General features: G+C 34.5%; 1 protein-coding gene across 1 annotated transcript in view; it reads right to left on the bottom strand.

Annotated features, from left to right (window-relative positions):
• Positions 1-1,192: 1,192 nt before the first annotated feature.
• Camta (Calmodulin-binding transcription activator) overlaps positions 1,193-20,151 on the bottom strand; it is a 138,971-nt gene continuing 120,012 nt past the window's right edge. The window contains exons 6-24 of the mRNA XM_073092523.1: positions 16,177-16,321; positions 15,508-15,554; positions 14,402-15,439; positions 14,052-14,292; positions 13,408-13,631; positions 13,005-13,274; positions 12,479-12,669; positions 12,073-12,210; positions 11,771-11,865; positions 10,604-10,829; positions 9,081-9,174; positions 8,048-8,190; positions 7,001-7,164; positions 6,576-6,712; positions 5,735-5,829; positions 5,393-5,467; positions 2,478-2,502; positions 2,280-2,384; positions 1,193-1,997 (exon numbers count right to left, since the gene is read on the bottom strand). Coding sequence (XP_072948624.1) covers positions 2,283-2,384; positions 2,478-2,502; positions 5,393-5,467; positions 5,735-5,829; positions 6,576-6,712; positions 7,001-7,164; positions 8,048-8,190; positions 9,081-9,174; positions 10,604-10,829; positions 11,771-11,865; positions 12,073-12,210; positions 12,479-12,669; positions 13,005-13,274; positions 13,408-13,631; positions 14,052-14,292; positions 14,402-15,439; positions 15,508-15,554; positions 16,177-16,321 — 3,450 coding nt within the window. The 3' untranslated portion in view covers positions 1,193-1,997; positions 2,280-2,282. The remainder of the gene's footprint in view (positions 1,998-2,279; positions 2,385-2,477; positions 2,503-5,392; positions 5,468-5,734; positions 5,830-6,575; positions 6,713-7,000; positions 7,165-8,047; positions 8,191-9,080; positions 9,175-10,603; positions 10,830-11,770; positions 11,866-12,072; positions 12,211-12,478; positions 12,670-13,004; positions 13,275-13,407; positions 13,632-14,051; positions 14,293-14,401; positions 15,440-15,507; positions 15,555-16,176; positions 16,322-20,151) is intronic.

The following is a 20,151-nucleotide window of genomic DNA, read 5'->3' as shown; positions in this document are numbered from 1 at the left end:
CGAATCGAAAATATCTTGACGGCAGCACGTCGTCTTATGGTTAAGCTATGATTACTCCTATCTTAAACTATGAACTATACTTCTACGTTAAAATATCAGAGAATTCAGAAAAAGGGAATATTTAGGTAGTTATTTCTATATTTAAGTGGTGCACAACCTTATTTTTTTCATGAACGCTAGATTAGTATGGCAATTAGCTTTATCGAGAATCTAAAACAAAAAGTTAACAACTATCTAACGAACTAAGTTTAGATTTTATTGATAATTCATTAAACATTTCAATAGTTGTTGAAGTAGGAACTAGGGGTGGGGGAATCAAAGATCTAAATAATAATATAACAAAGTATATCGAAGTCCTTGAAAACAAGTTAACGATTAAATAATTAGAACTAATATAGATAAACTCAAGATCGAAGATTTCATAAGATCGAGGTGTAATCTACAGAAATGTTAGGAGTCCATAGATCGTTTCTATTGATCGTCTAAGGTTTTCATTGCATAGACTAAAAAGATAATTAACCTATTTAGGCTGGAATGAAACCTATACGGTAAACTTTAGACCAATAGTAAAACTAATTATTTTTTTCTTAATTACGATAAAATCTCAAAATACTCACAGCTCGTCGGGTTTATTGTATTATACGCTAGGTGCATCTACTTTATAAGAACAGTGGCTTTTAATAATTTGAATTTGTACTTAACCTACTTACTTTAAACTCCACCGTGGAAATCATGAAGAGTCAATTTTTAAGTTGACTTGATCTCACAACTTGCCAACATAAAATGGAAAGGAACATAAGTTAATTGAATCATGTATCAAGTGTTTCACAATTCGGTTCAATTGCGACAATCAAAAATAATATGTCAATGAGTTACGGATTTAGAAAAGATATTGCCAATATTACTGATAAATCTAGGTAAATTACTTTACATCCAATTTAGAGTTTTCAAAAATATGATTCCAATAAATGCCCTAAACAAATTTCTCAAAAATACGTTATGAAAATATAATACAAATACGATAAAATTTATACTAAATATAACCCTGTCTATGACCTGAAGAGTTTAACGAAAATGAGAATTTAAATCCAAACTCTGAACAAGTCACCTCTAAACGAAACATAAGGAAACGACAAGAGTTAAGTAATAAATCAAAAGAGGGAATAGAAGAGATTGTAGATGTGTTAAATTAATTTTAAAAGATTTATGAGAGGAAATAGGAAGGTCATTATAGAAACAATGTTAAAATTTCAATATCGAAGGCCTGAGTTATCTCACAACTCCGGGAAACCTGTTTTAAGAAAGTATTTTGTATTTGGTTTATTGATGATGGTGTATTAATATGGAATTATATTTTGATAGTGAAAAAATAAGGCAGTAGTATGTTGATGTAGATAGATCTATAGCTTCTAAGTATAAGTGATAAACTACGAACAAATAGTAAAAGGGTACCTAAAACGTAAAATCAGCAACTGAAAATTACATTCCTACATTTCAAAATTATTCAGGTCCTACTTTCAAGACATTTCCCCTTTCCAATTTGTTTCCACTCTCTATGTACAATAACTTTTATATTCATCTAACTTGATCAAAATTATGACGATGTAACGTTCACTTTCTACAATATATCAGTTATTTTCGAAATGTGTCTTAGCAACTCCCAATAAATAGCAACATACGCGTCATACCCCTTTATATATTGTGAACTATTAACTTAGGACCTTAAAATAATCTGCAATATCTACCACTGCATTGCTTTGCCCATACTTAGCAGCTACAGATAACTAAAGAGCTAATTCTAATTAGAGTCTTAGGTACGTTTTTAAACGGATAACATCAAAACTCGTTCGAACTCTTTTTCATACGGATCTTATTTTGAACAATGCAATGCAATTAATTCTGCAATGATGTTTTCAGGTCACATTTTAAACAATAGCTCTAGTAGAAGGTCTTCATCGGCATTCATTGGTGATTCAGGTGCTAAGTAGTCAACAATCCTGAAAACAATACTTAAATGTAAGCCCTTTATAAGTATTATATAATAATCTTAATAGTTTATTTAAACATTTTAACTTTGATTTATAAGTCAAAGTCTTAGTTGTGAATATTGAGAAACATTAATTTTTCTAGGCAATAAACTCAGAAAATAAGTAGCAGCGTCTTCCTGTAGCAGCTCGTTTAAACGCGCTGTGACTATAACAAATCTCTCTTTTGGGAGAAACATGTTTGAAGTAGCTGCCTTTTAGTTGATGTGGGTGAAATATAAATTAGACATATACCGATTAGGCGTGGGTTGTGTACTGGTGGTGGGCAGCAACGAGCTTCGGCGGGCACCCTGGTACAGCCGGGCCACCCTCGCGTTTTCGGCTCGCGCGCTCTGCAACCTGGGTCAACAAAATAGACATATAAACAGAAGAATAATAAATATTTAAAATATAAGAGTATTTAGTTTAAAGACCGATATTTTTATAACTTACGTTTGTTGAAAATTCCTCCCAAGTACTAGCGTGAAATGGGAAAAAAATATTAGATTAATAACAGAATGTACATGCACTTAATCTCTTAAAAACATTTCGAGTAAAGTGGCTTAAATAAGTAAATAGTCAGGTTTTGAAGTGATAGAAATAGTCGAAGCATTTTCTGACAAAAATCCATTAAACCCAAACAAAACTGCGAATCCGTCTAAAGGGATTATCAAACCGCTACAAAGAACACGAATAACATCAGACGTTTCAAATCGAAACCGATTTAATCACGAACGAACTAAGCAAAGAAACTAAGAAGGATTAAGGGAAGAGATAGACTACGGACGAAGTGAATCGCAGTTTATTGATTCGCCCCACAATGAAACGCAATCAACAGATGAGTAACGATCTCTTTGCTGAGGAATTATGTTGCATTTATATCTACAGATATAGTACGTGTCAGACACAGTCCGTAGCAGACGAAAATAATATCGTGCCATACAATAAGCATAAACGTATTTATATCTTCAGTAATACAACCGCGCCGACACGGGCCACGCTGTAAAAATATTGTACTCGTGTTTGAAGAATATAATTTTCTCTTACACATCAAATGTCTGTAGATATGTTATATGAGACTAATCGGTTATACCAATATATTATATCATTTTGCAATATGGTAAATATTATTGCTGTTTGCTGTAAATATTATTGCTGAAATTATTAATAAACTCGAATCTCTTATAGTTTCCTCTTCGCTTAAAATTGAAATTCCTATTTTCATTTACACGAAATCGTTCAAAATTAATCGCATTATTATCTTTACTCGTTCATGATGAAACAAATACATAGCTAAGTCTGAATTATTTTGAGATTGGATTAAGTAAAGCCGACTTGGTTCAAGAAAGTAATAATAATCCAACAGAATTCAATGCAGTCATTTGACTAAACCAACTCCGTCAAAATCGGTATTAAAATCCGAGGAAACTTTGACGAGCTAAAAATTTCCGTTCCTATTTTGTTTCCGTTTCAATCTTTTCGGGATCTTCATTATAATATTCGAGGGTATCGAATAGCATATCAGTGGGCTTTAAGGGTCGTCTTTTGATGAGCAATCGAAGTTTGCAAATGAAGTCGGCGTTCTGAGAAAGTATAAAAGAAAATATTTGATATCTCAACCAAGACTTATTGAAAGCATCGTCTGCCGGGATTAATTACGGCATCGAATGCCTTGATGGCGCATTGAATATTATCCATTATTATAATTTAACCCTAATATATTTTCTTTCAGTAAAATATTGAGTTCCTTTGTTCTGAGAGTGAAGGAAGTTTCATTATTTTCTTTACATCGGCATTTATTTCACAATTCTTTATTTTGAAGTAGAACGGTGTCACAAGATGCTGTTACGAGAGTATTATCGGTTGCGTTACGCCTGAATAGACAATTATATAATAAATCATTCAACCTTTCACACCTAACCGATGATTAGTGCGACGAGCATACGACGTCTGTTCGGTTTCCGTCAACGCATTATCAGTCGGGAGGCCACGCGCCACGTGTATTTTGACATTTTTGACAATGCAACATCAGCAGAGATAGTTTGTGTCTCGGAACAATGATAAGCATGGAAGCCGTACTAAAATATCAACTACATCGCGTAAAGAGACATAAGTAACGTTTTCAAAGGGAATTTGTAAATTTCTCTCAATTTTTACTCACGATTCTCACGATTCGTATCAACAAACTATAATACTTCAAAATTATGTTGACGAGATCACTAATGTACTTTGACGTTTGGATAGTACTTTTAAATTAGTACGTATTATAAGAGGACCAAAGGTGACCATTTGACGTTTATCGTTATTATTTTAGTGACACCTTCAGAATAGAACGAAACAAACAGCTATGGTTTGTTTCATTCCCACACATGAAATGATATTTGACAATAATTAATAAAATATAGTTGCATTCGTTTTTATTCTAATCTGGCTTCTATGCTAATATTGTTATGAGGTTTGTGTAGAAACTGACAAGAGGCGTAATGTAGCAGTTGTAATTCAACCGCAAGATGTTTAACACATGATATTGATTCGTTAACAGATACAGTAAATATGATATATTAAGGTTCGAATCTAAGATACTTTTCATTTTTCTATACCACTTTCATACAAACTTACAACCCTTATATACCTACATAAGGCTTGATTTCCCATAAACGATAGAATTAAAGTTTCACTATATCTAACCAGTAAGGCAATGGCTAACGTTCATAGTGCTGGCTTTCAAATTGGCAAATTTTAAAATAAGCTGTCAACCCCTATTTGAACACCTTAAGGATTGATTTTGGAAAAACTCTTACATTAGTTTTTTATTATTTTAAATTAGAAAGCTGAATTTAAATTTTCATCGAGTTTGCCTTAAAACTGATGGACTTTCATACTAACTTTCAACCTCTATTTAACCCCTTTAACGGTGGAATATCAAAAAATCCGATCTTAGTGCGGAATTATGTTATAAAATGAACCTACAGTCCAAATTTCATGATTCTAGCCTCAGTAGTTTAGTCAAAACCTTGATTAATACGTTTTGAACGTGAGTATCTTTTCGCTTTTATATATATTACCATGTTAGTAACAATTGAACAATTCATATAAATTGCTGAAGGAAATCATCTTAACGAAAAGTAGTTTAACCGAAAGTAAAATTGTATTTATCTTAATATACAGTGATAAGTGGTAAAGGTGGTTGAGTTGGTGCTATAGGCATAATAATGGACGGAATAATTTCATTTCAAGTTGTAAAGCAGTCCATACCTCACATGGACTTCACAATAGAACCTTAACCCTCAGTCTGGTAGAAAATCCGTGGTCAGTAGTTCCACAAAAAGGGTTGAGTAAAAATAGATATTTGAAATTTTTTCACTAACTTGATCTTTGACTGCCTCATAAATTGCTGGATCTTCCTCGCTGCTTGATTTTGTCGCCTCTGGGAATACGTTCGCCTGTATGACCAAAATGACATTATATTACAATTATAAATCATAATAAAATATCATCTTTATCGCTATCCTAAATTGAATAGATGTATATTTATTGTACTTTTTTGATCTGTCTGTTCTTATTAATAATTGTATTGTAGCAAATAATAATCTTGCAGTCAGCAATAAACAGATACGACCTTCAGTAATGAAGACAGCGACATTGAAGAAAAAGAATAATTGACTAACTAATAAACTTATTTTAGGAACTTAAAATATTTTCAAACTCACTTGGCTGGTGTGGCAGCGAGCCTTCGCTCCCGATGTGAACGGTAGCCACGCTGGATAACGATCGCCGCAGCGTGCATCTGCTTCAAATACGCGAACTACAAGAATAACAACATTAAAAATCTTAAAAGCTATTTTGTTTTTGTTGCAAATTTGGTAACGTAAATTTTTAAAAGGGATTTGATATCAGTACGACTCAACACAAAATAAAAAGATGTGATCTCGGAAAAGACTGAAGGGTTACTGAAAATATATTGAAACGGTCAATGATCACTGATCATACATGGCATAGTCGCGCATTATTATTAAGATGTTTTATCACCTATTATCTTATATATAAAATTCTCGTGTCACAATGTTAGTTATCGTACTCCTCCGAAACGGCTTTACCGATTTTCACCAAATTTTATATGCATATTCAGTAGGTCTGAGAATCGGCTACTATCTATTTTGCATATCCCTAAGTGATAAGGGTTGTTCACCCTTAACATTTTTTTATATATATGGCAACACAACGTTTGCTGTGTCAGCTAGTTATAGTATAAATTAAATCATACATTACGATAAAAATTCGAAGCGGTTAGCACCTTTTGTAACCCGACTTCGAAGATTCAACCACCACCCCTATTTCTGAATCATAACAAAAGAGTATCACTGATGTGATGGTGTGAGTATGAAATCTTTGTGAGAAAGTCGTACTCATCAGAGGTGTTTCAAGCTAGTCCTCTGACGTAACAATGCTTCTGCACCGACGTTACATAGGATTACAATATTAGCTGGAGTTGATTATAAATGTCCATGGGCTGCAGGTGTGACTGCTCGTTTACTTCTTCTATCACATCACCTGTTTGTATCGCCGGTAGCAGTTCTGTATGGTGATAGCAGCCGCCGCAGCTCGGCGCTGCAGCTGCCGACCTCGGTACTGTCGATATGCTTTCTGGATAGTTATAGCCGCGGAGTAAAGTTCGCGTTGCTCTCGGTCTGAAACAATTGTTAATGTTATTATTGGCTTTAACAAAAATAAAAAATATAGTTGCTTATACATTTTGAAGTTTCAATTTATGTAGTTGTAAGTTTTGTGTGACAAAAAAATAATATATTGCCACGACTGGCCACTATACAATCAAAATATATGACTTTTTAAAGTATTGAATTAACTTTAATGTAATACTCATGTAAAAATAAATAATATAGCCGGCGATTAAATAACGGGACTTTATACGGTAGTTTTATAGTAAGAAGCATCTCAAAAGAAACGTTGATACATACCGTTCAAAGTCAAGCTTGAAAAGTTAGTAGTGGCGTTAAGGAACTCTTGCAACGTGGCTGATGGCGTGCAAGGCAACGTAGACCGTGGCGAAGGTGGCGGTGGAGATAACGCTGATCCGGGAGACACGGAACCCGAAGAGCAAGGAGTAGACCCACCACAGTACCTATACGATATATTATATTAAGATTGATTCTTTACTTTAAAAACTAAAACTGAAATTAAAAACTGAATTATAACAAAAGTTGTCTGCATTTCTACTATAGGGCAAGAAAGCAATGAAGATAGTAAAAGAAATAATATCGAAAAGAAAATGAAACTGCGTGTATGTATGAATGTATCTTAGAATTAAGAAGAAAATTATATTCAGAAGAAATCCGCTAAAATGATACAGGTTTATATTATCTCTTATTTAAAAACATTGATAGCGAATTTCATTACAGAGAAGGAAGGCTTAAAAGTAATCATAGAAGAGAAAGACCATTTAAAATCTAGTGGTAAACGTAAAAGAATTTTAAAGAAAATTTGCAATTATCTTTAGCATTCTATTTATACCTTACACATGTAAATTATAATTATTTTTAACTTAAAATTATCTATAAATTAATGCCTGCCCTACACCTAACAATTACTTTCAAAATCTAACGGGTCATTGAGTTTTTCAAAAACATTAAAATTATACCTTTTAAAATATTGTTCTGAAATTGATTTGATGATATATATTTTTTTATTTAATTTACAATCTTGCCTCTGTATCTTAAACAGTAATATGACGATCATAGAGCGGATATCACAAAACTATCACGTCTTTGCCTGACTTATCATAAACATTACAACCACTATAATTATTTAAATTTTATGTGTTTACAGTAGTTCATTTTTAACAGCATCAATATTTTCTTTACATGAGAGCGGTACATCAAAATTGCACCAAAAGCAATGTATTTAATAACAAACAATGTCCTGTTTATATATTTTTGTTTAACAGGAACTTGAGATTCATCTCATTGCTGTTATAAGTAACAATGACCCTTCGTCATGCGACTCACGAAATAGATCTATAAGTGTTATCGCAGAACTCGAAACTGAACTCGGTGTTGAAGGTGGTGGGTTCGTCGAGGATTGGCGTCATGAGGACGTCTTCGTTGCCGGAGGCCCCGTCCAGCCCGGAGAGGAGAGAGGAGCTCTCGTTCTGGATAGATAATATTAATATATTAATTATGGGTCGAAAGATGTTCACAAGCACGGTTTACGAACACAATATTTCTTTCTGTCCATCGATTGAGATGCAGTTCAGCAATTTATTGGATGAGTACAATACTTTTAATTTGATCATAATTGTAGATGTGTAACTTAATGTGCGTACAATAATACTAATATTGTGACATAATTGTCACGTAATTGGAGGTCGTCACTTATAAGACAACAAAGAAAGACGACAAACAAAGAAATCGGTAAAAACATCGAAATAATTGTTATAGAGTTGCTGATTTTTGATGTTTTGTAGTTACTTCACTGTTACCATTTTATCCATGAAAATAACATTTCTGAATTATTTATTGTCGTTATCATTTCGTCATTCAAGGTACTGTGATGTTTCTTGATGTGTTATTATACTATTTTGCAATATATCATGCAGCTGTAAAAGATTCAGAATTATATATGTATTTTTCTATATTTATTTTATAACTTGACACGGGTAATAAATATATAGAGAAAATAGATAACAATGCGATAGTAAATGAAATGGTACACATAAAAATAAATTAATAAATCCAATTTATTAATTTATTTTTCTCTTGTATATATCTACCGTTATATCTGTAGTCATATATTTAATACTTTATTTTTTTCTTTCTTTCTTTTACTACTTCTATTGAATCTAAGTATTTAGAGATCTGCTTTCAGCTTAATTAATCGACCGATTTCGACATTCATAAGCCTTGGAACCTTGACTTTCACAGTTGCCCGCACTATTGGTTCATAACTTATTTACTATCGCATCATTTTCTACATCTATATAATATTGCATAAGATAAAACACAGATCATGCTGTCACTAACGGTACAACACACAACTGACCTTTATTCTCTCCGGCATCGCAGCAATGATCTGCTCCGCCAGTGTGAACACCCGGTCATCCTGCTCCCCTGAAATGGTTTTTGTGAAGTGGAATCTCGTTCACACAACAATACAACATCGAAAACACCAAGCGTATATAAATACTGTCCCTAGCGCGCCTCCCTTAATTGTTTTTGTAAGTACATTTTAGTAAACGATTGCAACCAAATGTTTTGTGGATCACATTAACCAATTCGGACATTATACTTAAAATCGTCTTGAAACAAACAATTAATTTGAGTGATTGATACATCTATTGCTTACCAGGATTCCAATTTAGAGAAATTGATATGTTCAGAATTTTGAATTTTATTCATCAGAGATCCTCAGATATTATAATCCATATTTTAGTATAACAGCTGAGGACATGATTTTTGAAAACACTTTTTCTCTATAATTTACCATCCTACAAATCCAATAAAAAGTGCCATGATCGACAACATCCTGTGCTTTTAGAACTCTTCAAGCGCCACTTACCTTACGTGGATGAAAAAGCAACCATATAAGTTTCTACACATAAAAAGCCTTTACGTAATATCAATTCATGCAAGCAATTGAGGCATCATGCAGTGTTTGTTGTCACGTATTCGTGTCGATACAGTTTCTATGTTTCAGTTTTACCAACGTTGTTTATAGGTGTACTGGAATTGAGTTTACCACTTGGTACTGTTGTGTCTGATTCAGTGGAGGTGGGTAGACCAATACGAACCATTGAAAGCGACATCGAAGGACAACATCAAACAAGTCAAACCGAATCATCATTATACAATCAACAAATTATTCTTGATTCAAGCGATATCAAAGAAGCAAGTTGCTGTTCCCTTGATATTTGGTACATTCGGTTTAACTTTAAGGTAACTACTGACATCAACACCAGGGGATCTCCGCTCGATAGTGGATACAGAATTACAGAAGAATCTACAAGTGGTCTACCTATAGCAATGACGTTCAGGGCTAAACTGGCGACAGAGAAGGACAGATATATAGACGACGATTGTTAGAAGAAGAACGGACGGCCAGAGCGGCCATGCAACTACTACATTCACAACATCGATAGACAACTCGAGCGGAGGGAAGGCTGCGACTTGAAATGGTATAGACCCTTTTTTGACTTTTTCATTCATAGCATCGTATTTGGACAACATTGAATTTAAAAATTTCGTTCTTATGTGTTATCTTTTCCATTGTTTTCTTCATTTTTTTCTTTCATACAATTTTAAGGATAACTTTAATAGCTTTCTTCGTTATTGTCAATATTTTTTTACATAATATGTTATGCTTTATTCATGCGTTTAACTTTAATTTCCTTATCAAATCAAAACTACTCGTTTTTCAGATCAATTCTAAGTGGTTGCAATTGGTCGATTTTCTCATAATCGCTGTCACTGCAAACATTCTATGAAAATAAATCGTCATCATTTAATCGATTTCATAGGTATCTAAATGCTTGGCAATTTTAAGTATCACTTATAATTCTAATGAACTTTCCATTACATCCTACTATATGCCAATCTGAGCGTCCAATTTCCACAGCATATCCAAAATGTGCATGTAGGATTATCAAGTACCATCCAATTCGTCTATACCGTTTCGCGTGTGCAGCTAACTGACCTGAGCTGGGCGGCGGCGGCGAGGCGGGGGGCGAGGACGCGTCGGAGAGCGCCTCCACGTCAATGAGCGGGCTCGCAGCGCGCCGCGGCGCCGTCTCGCCTGGACAGCCAGGGTCGAGCGCGTCAGCGGGTGAGTGCTTTCTCGTTTACGTTTATTTCTTTACAAATACTACCTATTCAGGCTCTTCCTGTTTTCTCACTTCAAAAGATTTCTTAGTATTCTTATTCAGTTTCACAAACCGATCATCTTATATGAAGATCTTGGAAAATTACATTTTCGTACAGTAATGTAATTGGCGTACACGATGCGGTTACCGTTTTTAACAATTGTGATAAAATTTAAACATTCTTTAATTACCCAAAGTCCAGTTAAACGCACGAGTACATTGCCAATGGTTTGAAAGCAGTAACGACTTGTTATGTTTTTCATATACTCCCAAAAACTTAGTAAAATATCTAACGTTTTACATTTTTCAAAATTATTAAAATTTATATTTTTTATTTTATATACCTAGTAGAGAATATTAACAAAGAAATTTAATAAATCCAAATATTAATATAAGCGATTTTATCAACTTATCGAGCTGGAATCGTTTTTTCGCACGGAGTATCCTCACGTTTATAATTTTGTTTATTTTAACGCATAGCTACTGGATGAGGTCTTTCTCTTTTTGGTATTCTATGACGGCTCGTTAGTAAACATTCATCTTCATACTAACATTTTAAACTTATACAATTAGTTCCTATCTTTATCTTTAAATTTATCATTAAAGTCGTTTTTATTTGATATAATTCGTACCACGTTTATACACTTGAAAAAGTATAACGAGTTATCATGAGAACGAACTCATCCCGCTTGACCCTGGTAACTCTGACGTTCACCGGTTCCGCTCAGATCTCGCGATTATTAGGACCAGTTAATCGAATTTTAAATTTCAAACCTCGGAAAATTCAGGCGCCGTGCCGATAAAAATAAATAATCTTCAGCAAATGAAAATTTAACTGACTATTAGATGGGAAATATTACAAGCAAAAACTTACAGAGGGCAAGGTCCATACGCCGTCCAAGTTTACCGTCTCCAAGACTATCCTCAGACGTATCCGAATCTAAGGGTAGTGACATACTCCTTTCCCATCTGAAATTGGCAATTATTGCTTTCAAAACTTTTCAAAATGTTTTAGCATGACCGGGTTGTTTTTGAAGCTTTTTTTATTGACGGTACAAACCATTTCACGTGTTACTATTTTCTTCCTTATACAGTTACACAAAAGAAGTAAAATTGATTATTATAATTTAACATTTTTATAATTAACATTATTAGGGGATGATTAATAGATCTTACCTAGACGAAGAGTTTCCATCGGACTTATCTATAGCAGAATTAGATCTAAAAGCGTCAGCCATATTAATACCACTGTCAATAGACGGCCGTTTCACGAGATTGCTCTCCAGGCTGCCAGCACGACCTTTTTGGGATAACCTGAAATGATATTTTATGCAAATCATTAAGAATACCAGTATTGTTATTTATCATGATAATTTCCTTGCTATAACAAGCTTGCTATAGCACTTGATATAAAATAGAAAACTTTTTATTCACTTTTTGGCGAAAAAATATAATTATAAGTTTAGTTACTGGTGGCTTCGTCAACATGTTAACTTGAATTTCATATGCCTGATGGGAATTCGGCATTAAGAAACCTTGTATATTTATTTTTAGTCCATTAAACCGTTTGGTTTTTTCTTACCCAAATGGTTTACGAAAAACACCATCGCCAGTGGGTGGATGGATCCGATCAAGCATAGCAGCGAGTCTGTTATGTCCAGCGCGTCGGGCGGCTGCGGCGGCGGCGCGCGCCCCGGCTTCCCGCCGAGTGCCAGCGCTCCAGCGCGCCAGCACCACTGCTGTTTCTTCGTGGCCTGCCGCGCTAGCTACCATCTGAGGGATAATTAAGGTAATTCTCAATTCTACTTTGTTATCGTCCTTACCTTTCTTCTTGTAGTGAATGACACCTATTGTAAATATTATGCGTGTGAATTCTATAAAAACTATTCTATGTAATAAAATATTAGGATCAACTTCAATTGACCTGCGCCAAAAATCAAGCAATACATATAAACCCATATAAAAATTTCAATGTATATTTTTTATCCACTCTGCGTATATTAATTAATCTAATTATAGTATTCGGCAATTGGTTTTAACTTACAGTTATAAAAAAATATACGTTTTATGTTTTTTTTAAATAACAATGAGATAAACATGAAACGTACCAGGGGTGTACAATTATCACTATCCCTAGCGCCTAAATTGACTTCTTTCTCCAACGCCAGGCTCGCGTCATCCTGCTTCCACCTCAGCAATACGGTCGTAAGCTTCGAATATCCTAAAGCAGCAGCCAGATGCAGGATAGATGAGTTGTCCTCTCCCGGTTCGGATGTAAAGCCCTCAATGGCACCAATAGATCTCGTGCTCAACGTCTTACAAAAGGTTACAAGACGATCTTCAAACTTCGGATTGGAATACAAATGGACATCTTCAATCTGGAATTGCATAAATAAGTATTTCGTTTAATGTTATTATTGAAATTCAATTAAGATTATAATTAAATGATTACGGAATTTTTGATTCAGTTACGCAATGATTACTTAGTATATAGAAATTAAATAGACTTACCTGAGTATTCTCGTCCATAGGTTCAATTTTTATTTGCAATCGTCCATGTAATCGTTGTAAGCGTTGAAGTAGTGAAAAACGCCGAAAATCCAGCGAGGGTAATGGTGCTGAAGCTGGCGATGATGGAGCAGGCGCTGGGCCGGCCTTGTATTCGAATACCACCGTATCGGATACCACTCGACCACCGCGGGCCACTTGTAACGCTGCCAAACCAGCTTCGTGGGCTGAAATATTTGAAATACATAAACTTTAGTAGATGATAGAAATACACTTATTTCACTTGCAGTAGCCATGATTTGATTTGTTTAGTGTGTTCTAATTTTAACGGTATATATAATATAGTAAGGCAGAGAAATTCGTATTTACACGAGTCTCGACTTTACATCTTAGTGAACTTAGATTACTAACATAGTAAAATCATCGGATTGTCTTTGATGGATCGTTGTTGGTTGCATTGGTTATCCCAAAAAATTGTTTTATTTCATTATTCTTTCACCTTGTTAAAAAACTTTTTAAGCTTCCTTGATTCTATCAACATTTCTCTTCTGTGTCAATTTCATCAGCTTGTTTACAATATGACAAACATGTGAAAAGTAACAGAACTCTAAAACGCAATTTAACATTATACTTATAGAGCACCTCACCTGGGCAATAACATCGTAGAAGTCCATTCTGAACTAGTATTGATGGCACTGGAAAGTTGTCAAAGAGCACTGTATACTGATCCGTTGTATCAGTCCAAGGTCCAGCTACTAAGACCTTAACTCCACCCTCAGGGTACGCCCACTCCGGGGAATAATCAGTGATACTTAGAGCGCCCTCTCCGGGACAATCAGTTTGCATTTTTTCATTACTCTCTTCATGTGGAGATTTGCCGCATAATGCCTGAAAATACGAAAATAATTTCTTACAAGATATGCTTATAAAACTAAAGAAATGGTGAGATGTTACTTAAATAGATATGATATCTATGTGTTATTTAATAAAAACTTACTATAGTGTTAGTTGATATCGTGGTGGGATCAAGAACCTCCAATTCTGGGAAATCACCTAGCATATCAAAAGCGTCCAAATTTCCAAACACATTATCATCAACAACGTTGGTTGGCGACGCCACTGCTTCACAGCTTTCTATAAAGTCCATTGTATGGATTCCTGATACCATAACATTAGCTGTATCTGAATTTCGCACTACACTTCTGTCCAATTCACATGTTGGCATATTCGCTGATAATGTTTTTTGTATATCTTCGTCGGACAATTCCAACGTTTCATCAAAGAATGCACTGGCAGATAAATTCCCATCAGTGCCTAACAAAACTAACGTATCATCACAGTTTTCGGTCAAAACCTTAGTTTCTAACCGTTCCACCAAATCTGGATAACGAGAAGGTGTGGCTGGTGCACTAGCGATTACTTGCGTTCGGCTCTTCGGCTCCATCTTAATTTTCCTATCAAACGTTTCAACATCAATTTTTTCTTCAACTTGAGTTTCCACTTCGTATGTCGTTGTTTCAGTATTGTGAAGACATGAAGATGGCTGAGTATCTGGAATTTCTCTCTTTAGCACAAATGTCGGCTTATACTGCTGCCGATACCTGTTGTCTCTTGGCTCTTCGCATATAAACGACGTAACCGATAATGGGGATACTAGCGATGATTGCTGTTGACCACTACTGCTAGTCCCATTTAATATTAAGAGGCCCCCGCCTCCTTGGATCTGTCCTAGCGATAGTAATAATGGTGAGGATTGTGTTGTTGTCCTGTGATCACGGGTGTATTGCCTAGGTGGTTGAGCTAACGGTCGAGGTGAGGGACCAGTAGTCGATGACACATGGTGATCTGATGCTGGAGCTTTAGCAGCTTGTATGCGCCGAAGTGGGTGAGCACAGTTTCTGGAGTCCTGGCAAGTGGAATCTGGACAGCCGCATTCTAGCTGCCTGGCTAATGCCGCAGCCCTTGCTTGACGTTGCTTCTCCATCAACTGGCTCACGATGGCTTCCACCGTCTCAGCTGTCTGAAACATTTTTCCCTGAATTTTAATTTTAAGTATATCTGTTCTTAAATGCACTATAAGTTGAATAAAAATACTATACATACCGTTATTTCAATATCGCCGTTGAGGTCTGACTCATCTTCACTGAAGACTGAAAACAAACAGAATTATAAAATTAGATAAATAACTATTATGTTAATAGTATAGTTGTGAAAAAAATAAACTATAGTGCATCACGACCATTATACCGCTTTAACTACCCCATTTCCTGTCATGGATACTAATAAAATCATTAACAATCACGATAATATCACCGTTAATGATCTAACCACAACAGTAATAAAGGTCGTTAAAATCAAAAACAAATTCATTGGGATAGCGATCAGCATTTATGAGGATGTATCATTAACACTGCCTAATGATTTTATCTCCCCTCTTTATAAATATTCAGTAGGGGACGAACTTTCCCTGTTGCTTTTTAATTTGCAATGTTTTACATTAATGTATTAACCACTTTTACCGCGACGTACAAATTACGACGAACTACATTATGTTCAAATATTTTGACAAGAAACATTGACAAAAAATATTTCTGTTGTATCTTTATCGTTTAATGGTATTTAACCCTTTTCACTCACATCGTCGGTCAATCTCATTACATTTCTTTCTAACTAACCTAACATTCATCTTCAGGTTTCCACAAAAATATCATCCAGATCCACATCGAAGTCCTATCCTGGCTAATCTGTATTTAATATGCGAAAGATACTTACACATTGGTTTCAACTGGCTGACTAGTTCGTCTTTCGTCCACTCCTTCTTGTCCGCCCACAGAGCCAGACTCGGCGCCACCGTCGCCAGCTTGTTGTCGTCCGGGTACGGCACATTTAAATAATGCACCAGGACTATGTCGGGGTTCTGTAATGCAGAATGGCCTTGGTCAGTTGGGAGTTTGGTTGCACCAATTAGTGGTATAACTTGAGGAATAGATGGAGATTAGTAAAAATGTATAATGTTTCACACAAATATTACAAAAAATGACAAAACGAATAACCTGTAAGATTTTTGTAATATTTCAAGAAGGCAAAAATAGTAAAAGCCTTAGGTCTCATTGTTATTGTCCCTGTACTTCCGGGACTAGCATAGGGTTACGGTATCCCCTGCCCAGCTCCGGGAAGGACGACGGTATGTGTGGTCGCATACCGTCGTACACATCGGATGGTGTGGCGAGCGTTAAGCTCGCGGTAAAAATCCCACATCCCGGCGTCGCTCCCACGTTGTCAAAAAAGGTCTCATTGTTATTAAATAGGTATCGAAATATAACAAACTGCAATTTGTTGGATATTATATGGAAGTGTAGCTTATATGATTAAATTTAATTTCTTGTAAGTTATTGCTCATCTGAAAACTTTATAAAATTCGCTTGGCAGATTCTTATTTAACAATAACAACATGAATAACTGGAACATCTTAAAGAACTTCTTTACCGTTCAGTGCACACGGCAGTTGCTTTGACCTGCAATCGTGCCAACTGTATGCAAAATGTGCATTTTTGGGTCCATTAAAGCCATTAATGTGCCGTAATACGGCCTCGAAGTTTATGCTTGATGTGGGTTTAAACTTTCTTACAATTTCTTTACTTTCATCTTAACTTACAATGTTATCTACAAGTTCTTCATTCTTACCTTTTCTTAAAACATACTTACCTAGTCGAATTTTTACATGGTATCACTATTTACTAACTTATGAATGTGTACTTAAGACAATAATTACACTTCATGAATATGGTCTTATTTATACTCTAACTCTTTATTTACCGATTTCCTGTACATGTTTAGATGGAGCATCATTTTCATTAGGAGTATAACTTACTACATAATTAGGAATTAGTTAAACAGCGATAGAAATAAAACAGGCATTTACATCGCCAATTTATAGTGAATGCAATTTAATTTATTCATAGTCCAATATCTTTCATATTTTACAGGGTATTCTTTATCCAACCTCAAACCATACGCAGGAGATATAAGGACCATTTTCACATACTGAAAAATATTAACGCACTCCGCACTGTTTAGTGGTCCGTGAGAATTTAGTACGGGAAGTCCATTCATTACTACGGAATGTAAAATAACGAGGCGAGCAAAAACTCATAAACCACCCTCAATTGAAAAAGGGAGGAAAAACTGAAGGGTATAAACTGTGTGCAGCATCCGTAACAGCCTCTGAATCGACTCTCACGCAGTAAAACTACGTACAAAATAAGTAATACACAATATTTTAATTTTCAACGCGAGAAGCGAATGTAAAACGGAGTGCGCCGTAATAACTATCCATTTGTCTTCAAAATGGCTGCAATAAACATGGAGGCATTATTTATGTAATGGCCGCCCGGCAGGGTTGCCACTCGGCACGTGTGCTTTATTGTAGTTATTGTGGTTTTTCATTAACTCGCTGTTAACGTAATAATTTGTTGTAAATAGTGACAGCGTACCAGATTTTTGTTACGATGTAATGACGATGTGCAGCTATTTAACGTGGCCACGTAAATTATGATAGTATATAAAACATGTTCTTGTTTTTTTACCATTTTGCACGTTTTCTGATTACCGCTACATCTCTTTGACATAAATATTTTTGTGCATAAAATGTGATATATCAGTATACACAATTATTTGTGCAAAAATTACAATAAAATATTGAATGGTTCATTGTCATGTTTCTGGTTTCATTGAAACCAGAAACAAAACTCCTTTAGTTGATCATAGCCATTTACAAATCCAGGAATAGGGTCCCCGGATTTGATATAATGTTATATAATATAATTATGGTTGAAACTGAAAAATTAATTTTCAAATAAACTAAATATTAGTTCTAGTAAGGATAATAATATCTCAACACAAAATTATAATTCATAGATATATATAACAATAGTAGAATATGCAGAAGAAGTCAAACCTATCAGGAAGCTACTATTGTACGTATCTACTGAAATTCATTAATCAATTTCTTACGAAATTCATAGGGAGAAAGAGTAGTATGTGCTTATACTACACGGCGAAAACATGAATATCCTGCATCATTCAACTCGAATATGGATCCGAGTATAAAAATAATGATAATTAATGACATAATTTACAGAAATCTACCATCCTACTTAACATAGCACCATTATACATGTTCCGAAAAGATTAATCTATACGACCGGAACGCTATCAATTTAATGACACTCCGATCGGTCCATGTAGTTAATCCATTAATTAATAGTCAAGTTGATATTGTAATAACCGTTAATCCTGCAGTCGATTATACAATGAATATTATATAACGGATTAGAGAATCGATTGTACATATTGTAAAATCGACATAGAATATTTATGTGCATTGAATTTGTTTATAGAAGCAAAGCATCTATGTGAATGACATAGTACTAAGAACTTATTTTCAAGACGACGACGTCTTATAATATTTAGAATTTTGAATGTTGACAAATTTTCCTCTACACAGTAGATTTTTTAGTGAATTAAATATGTATCGATTGTTATAAAATCGAAGTACATGCGAGCATGCAAGCTAACTGATGGTATATGGCTAATGACGCCCATAGATATCTGTAATCAACCCGAGATAAGATTAGTTTCCTATCCGAGGTTGACCACGGAACCACGCAATACTACCACCTTCCAAAATTAAATTTCATACACCTTACAAATGTATTTCAAAAGATCACCTTACATCACGTAACGACTATATTTTTATAGCACTTCTTGGTTTAGATACTACAGAAGCGAGGTCATATGCTCATAGGTCATATGCATATGCAACAGCTAGTATAATAGCATGTATTACATATGAACTTCATAAATTTAAAGCATCTATCTGTTTTGCGGGAAGACAACTTAAGAGATTGCATTTTTGGCAAGATGTTTTGGTTAGGTCCAGAAAGCAAGGTTTTAGAATATTGTAATTTAAATATTCAAACATTATGCAAACTAAAATATTCGTTTATTACAGAGCGAAATAAATCCAGCAAAATTTTAAATGTACCTTTACAAAATTAACTTTATTAGGAGAAGAAGTTGAAATTCTTTTTCATGTTATATTATACTTTGTATCACAATTTTACTAAACTTACTTATAGTAGTGTAAAAGTTGGTGATTTCTTGAAAAGTATATTTCTATAATTTACTTTTTGTACCTCTTACCACCATTGCAATCGTTCTAATTTTAGTCTTAGGAGATGACAAGAGCACGTTTACAAATTTTAAGTTTCCTCAAAATAATTTCGTTGCAGTTGACAACCCTGTGTATTTATTACTTTTATTGCGTCCAAGTCGAAAGTTACTCGGCCCTCAATGAGTTTAAGAATGTCTAGCGTGGAGACAGTAGTTTAAACGAGATTAATGATAAAAAACAAACAGAAGTAGCAGAACATATTAAACTAGAGAGTTATGTGACGATAAGGGTCTATGAAATGGTTATGGAAGGCTTTATGTGGGATTTATACAGAAGGGGGATAATGGAAGGTTTGTACCTTTAATCTTGTGATCTTATAAACTTCTGGCTCGGATGATTTTAATTTGATTAATAACTTCAGTAGTATTTACGATAAACGCAGTGAAATAAAAAGTAATTTTATTAAATAATATAATGTATTAACAAATTAAATACCATCGTTGTATGAACACCGTATATCTCATATAATAGCTGACATTATACATAAAACATTTATATTTAGAAACATTGCT

Source organism: Epargyreus clarus, unplaced genomic scaffold, assembly GCF_041222505.1.
Source record: "Epargyreus clarus isolate Ecla_fem2 unplaced genomic scaffold, WU_Ecla_fem_2.2 ptg000004l, whole genome shotgun sequence".
Taxonomy (NCBI): domain Eukaryota; kingdom Metazoa; phylum Arthropoda; class Insecta; order Lepidoptera; family Hesperiidae; genus Epargyreus; species Epargyreus clarus.
Note: the sequence above shows the minus strand (reverse complement) of the source record. Positions and strands in the feature narration are given on the sequence as shown.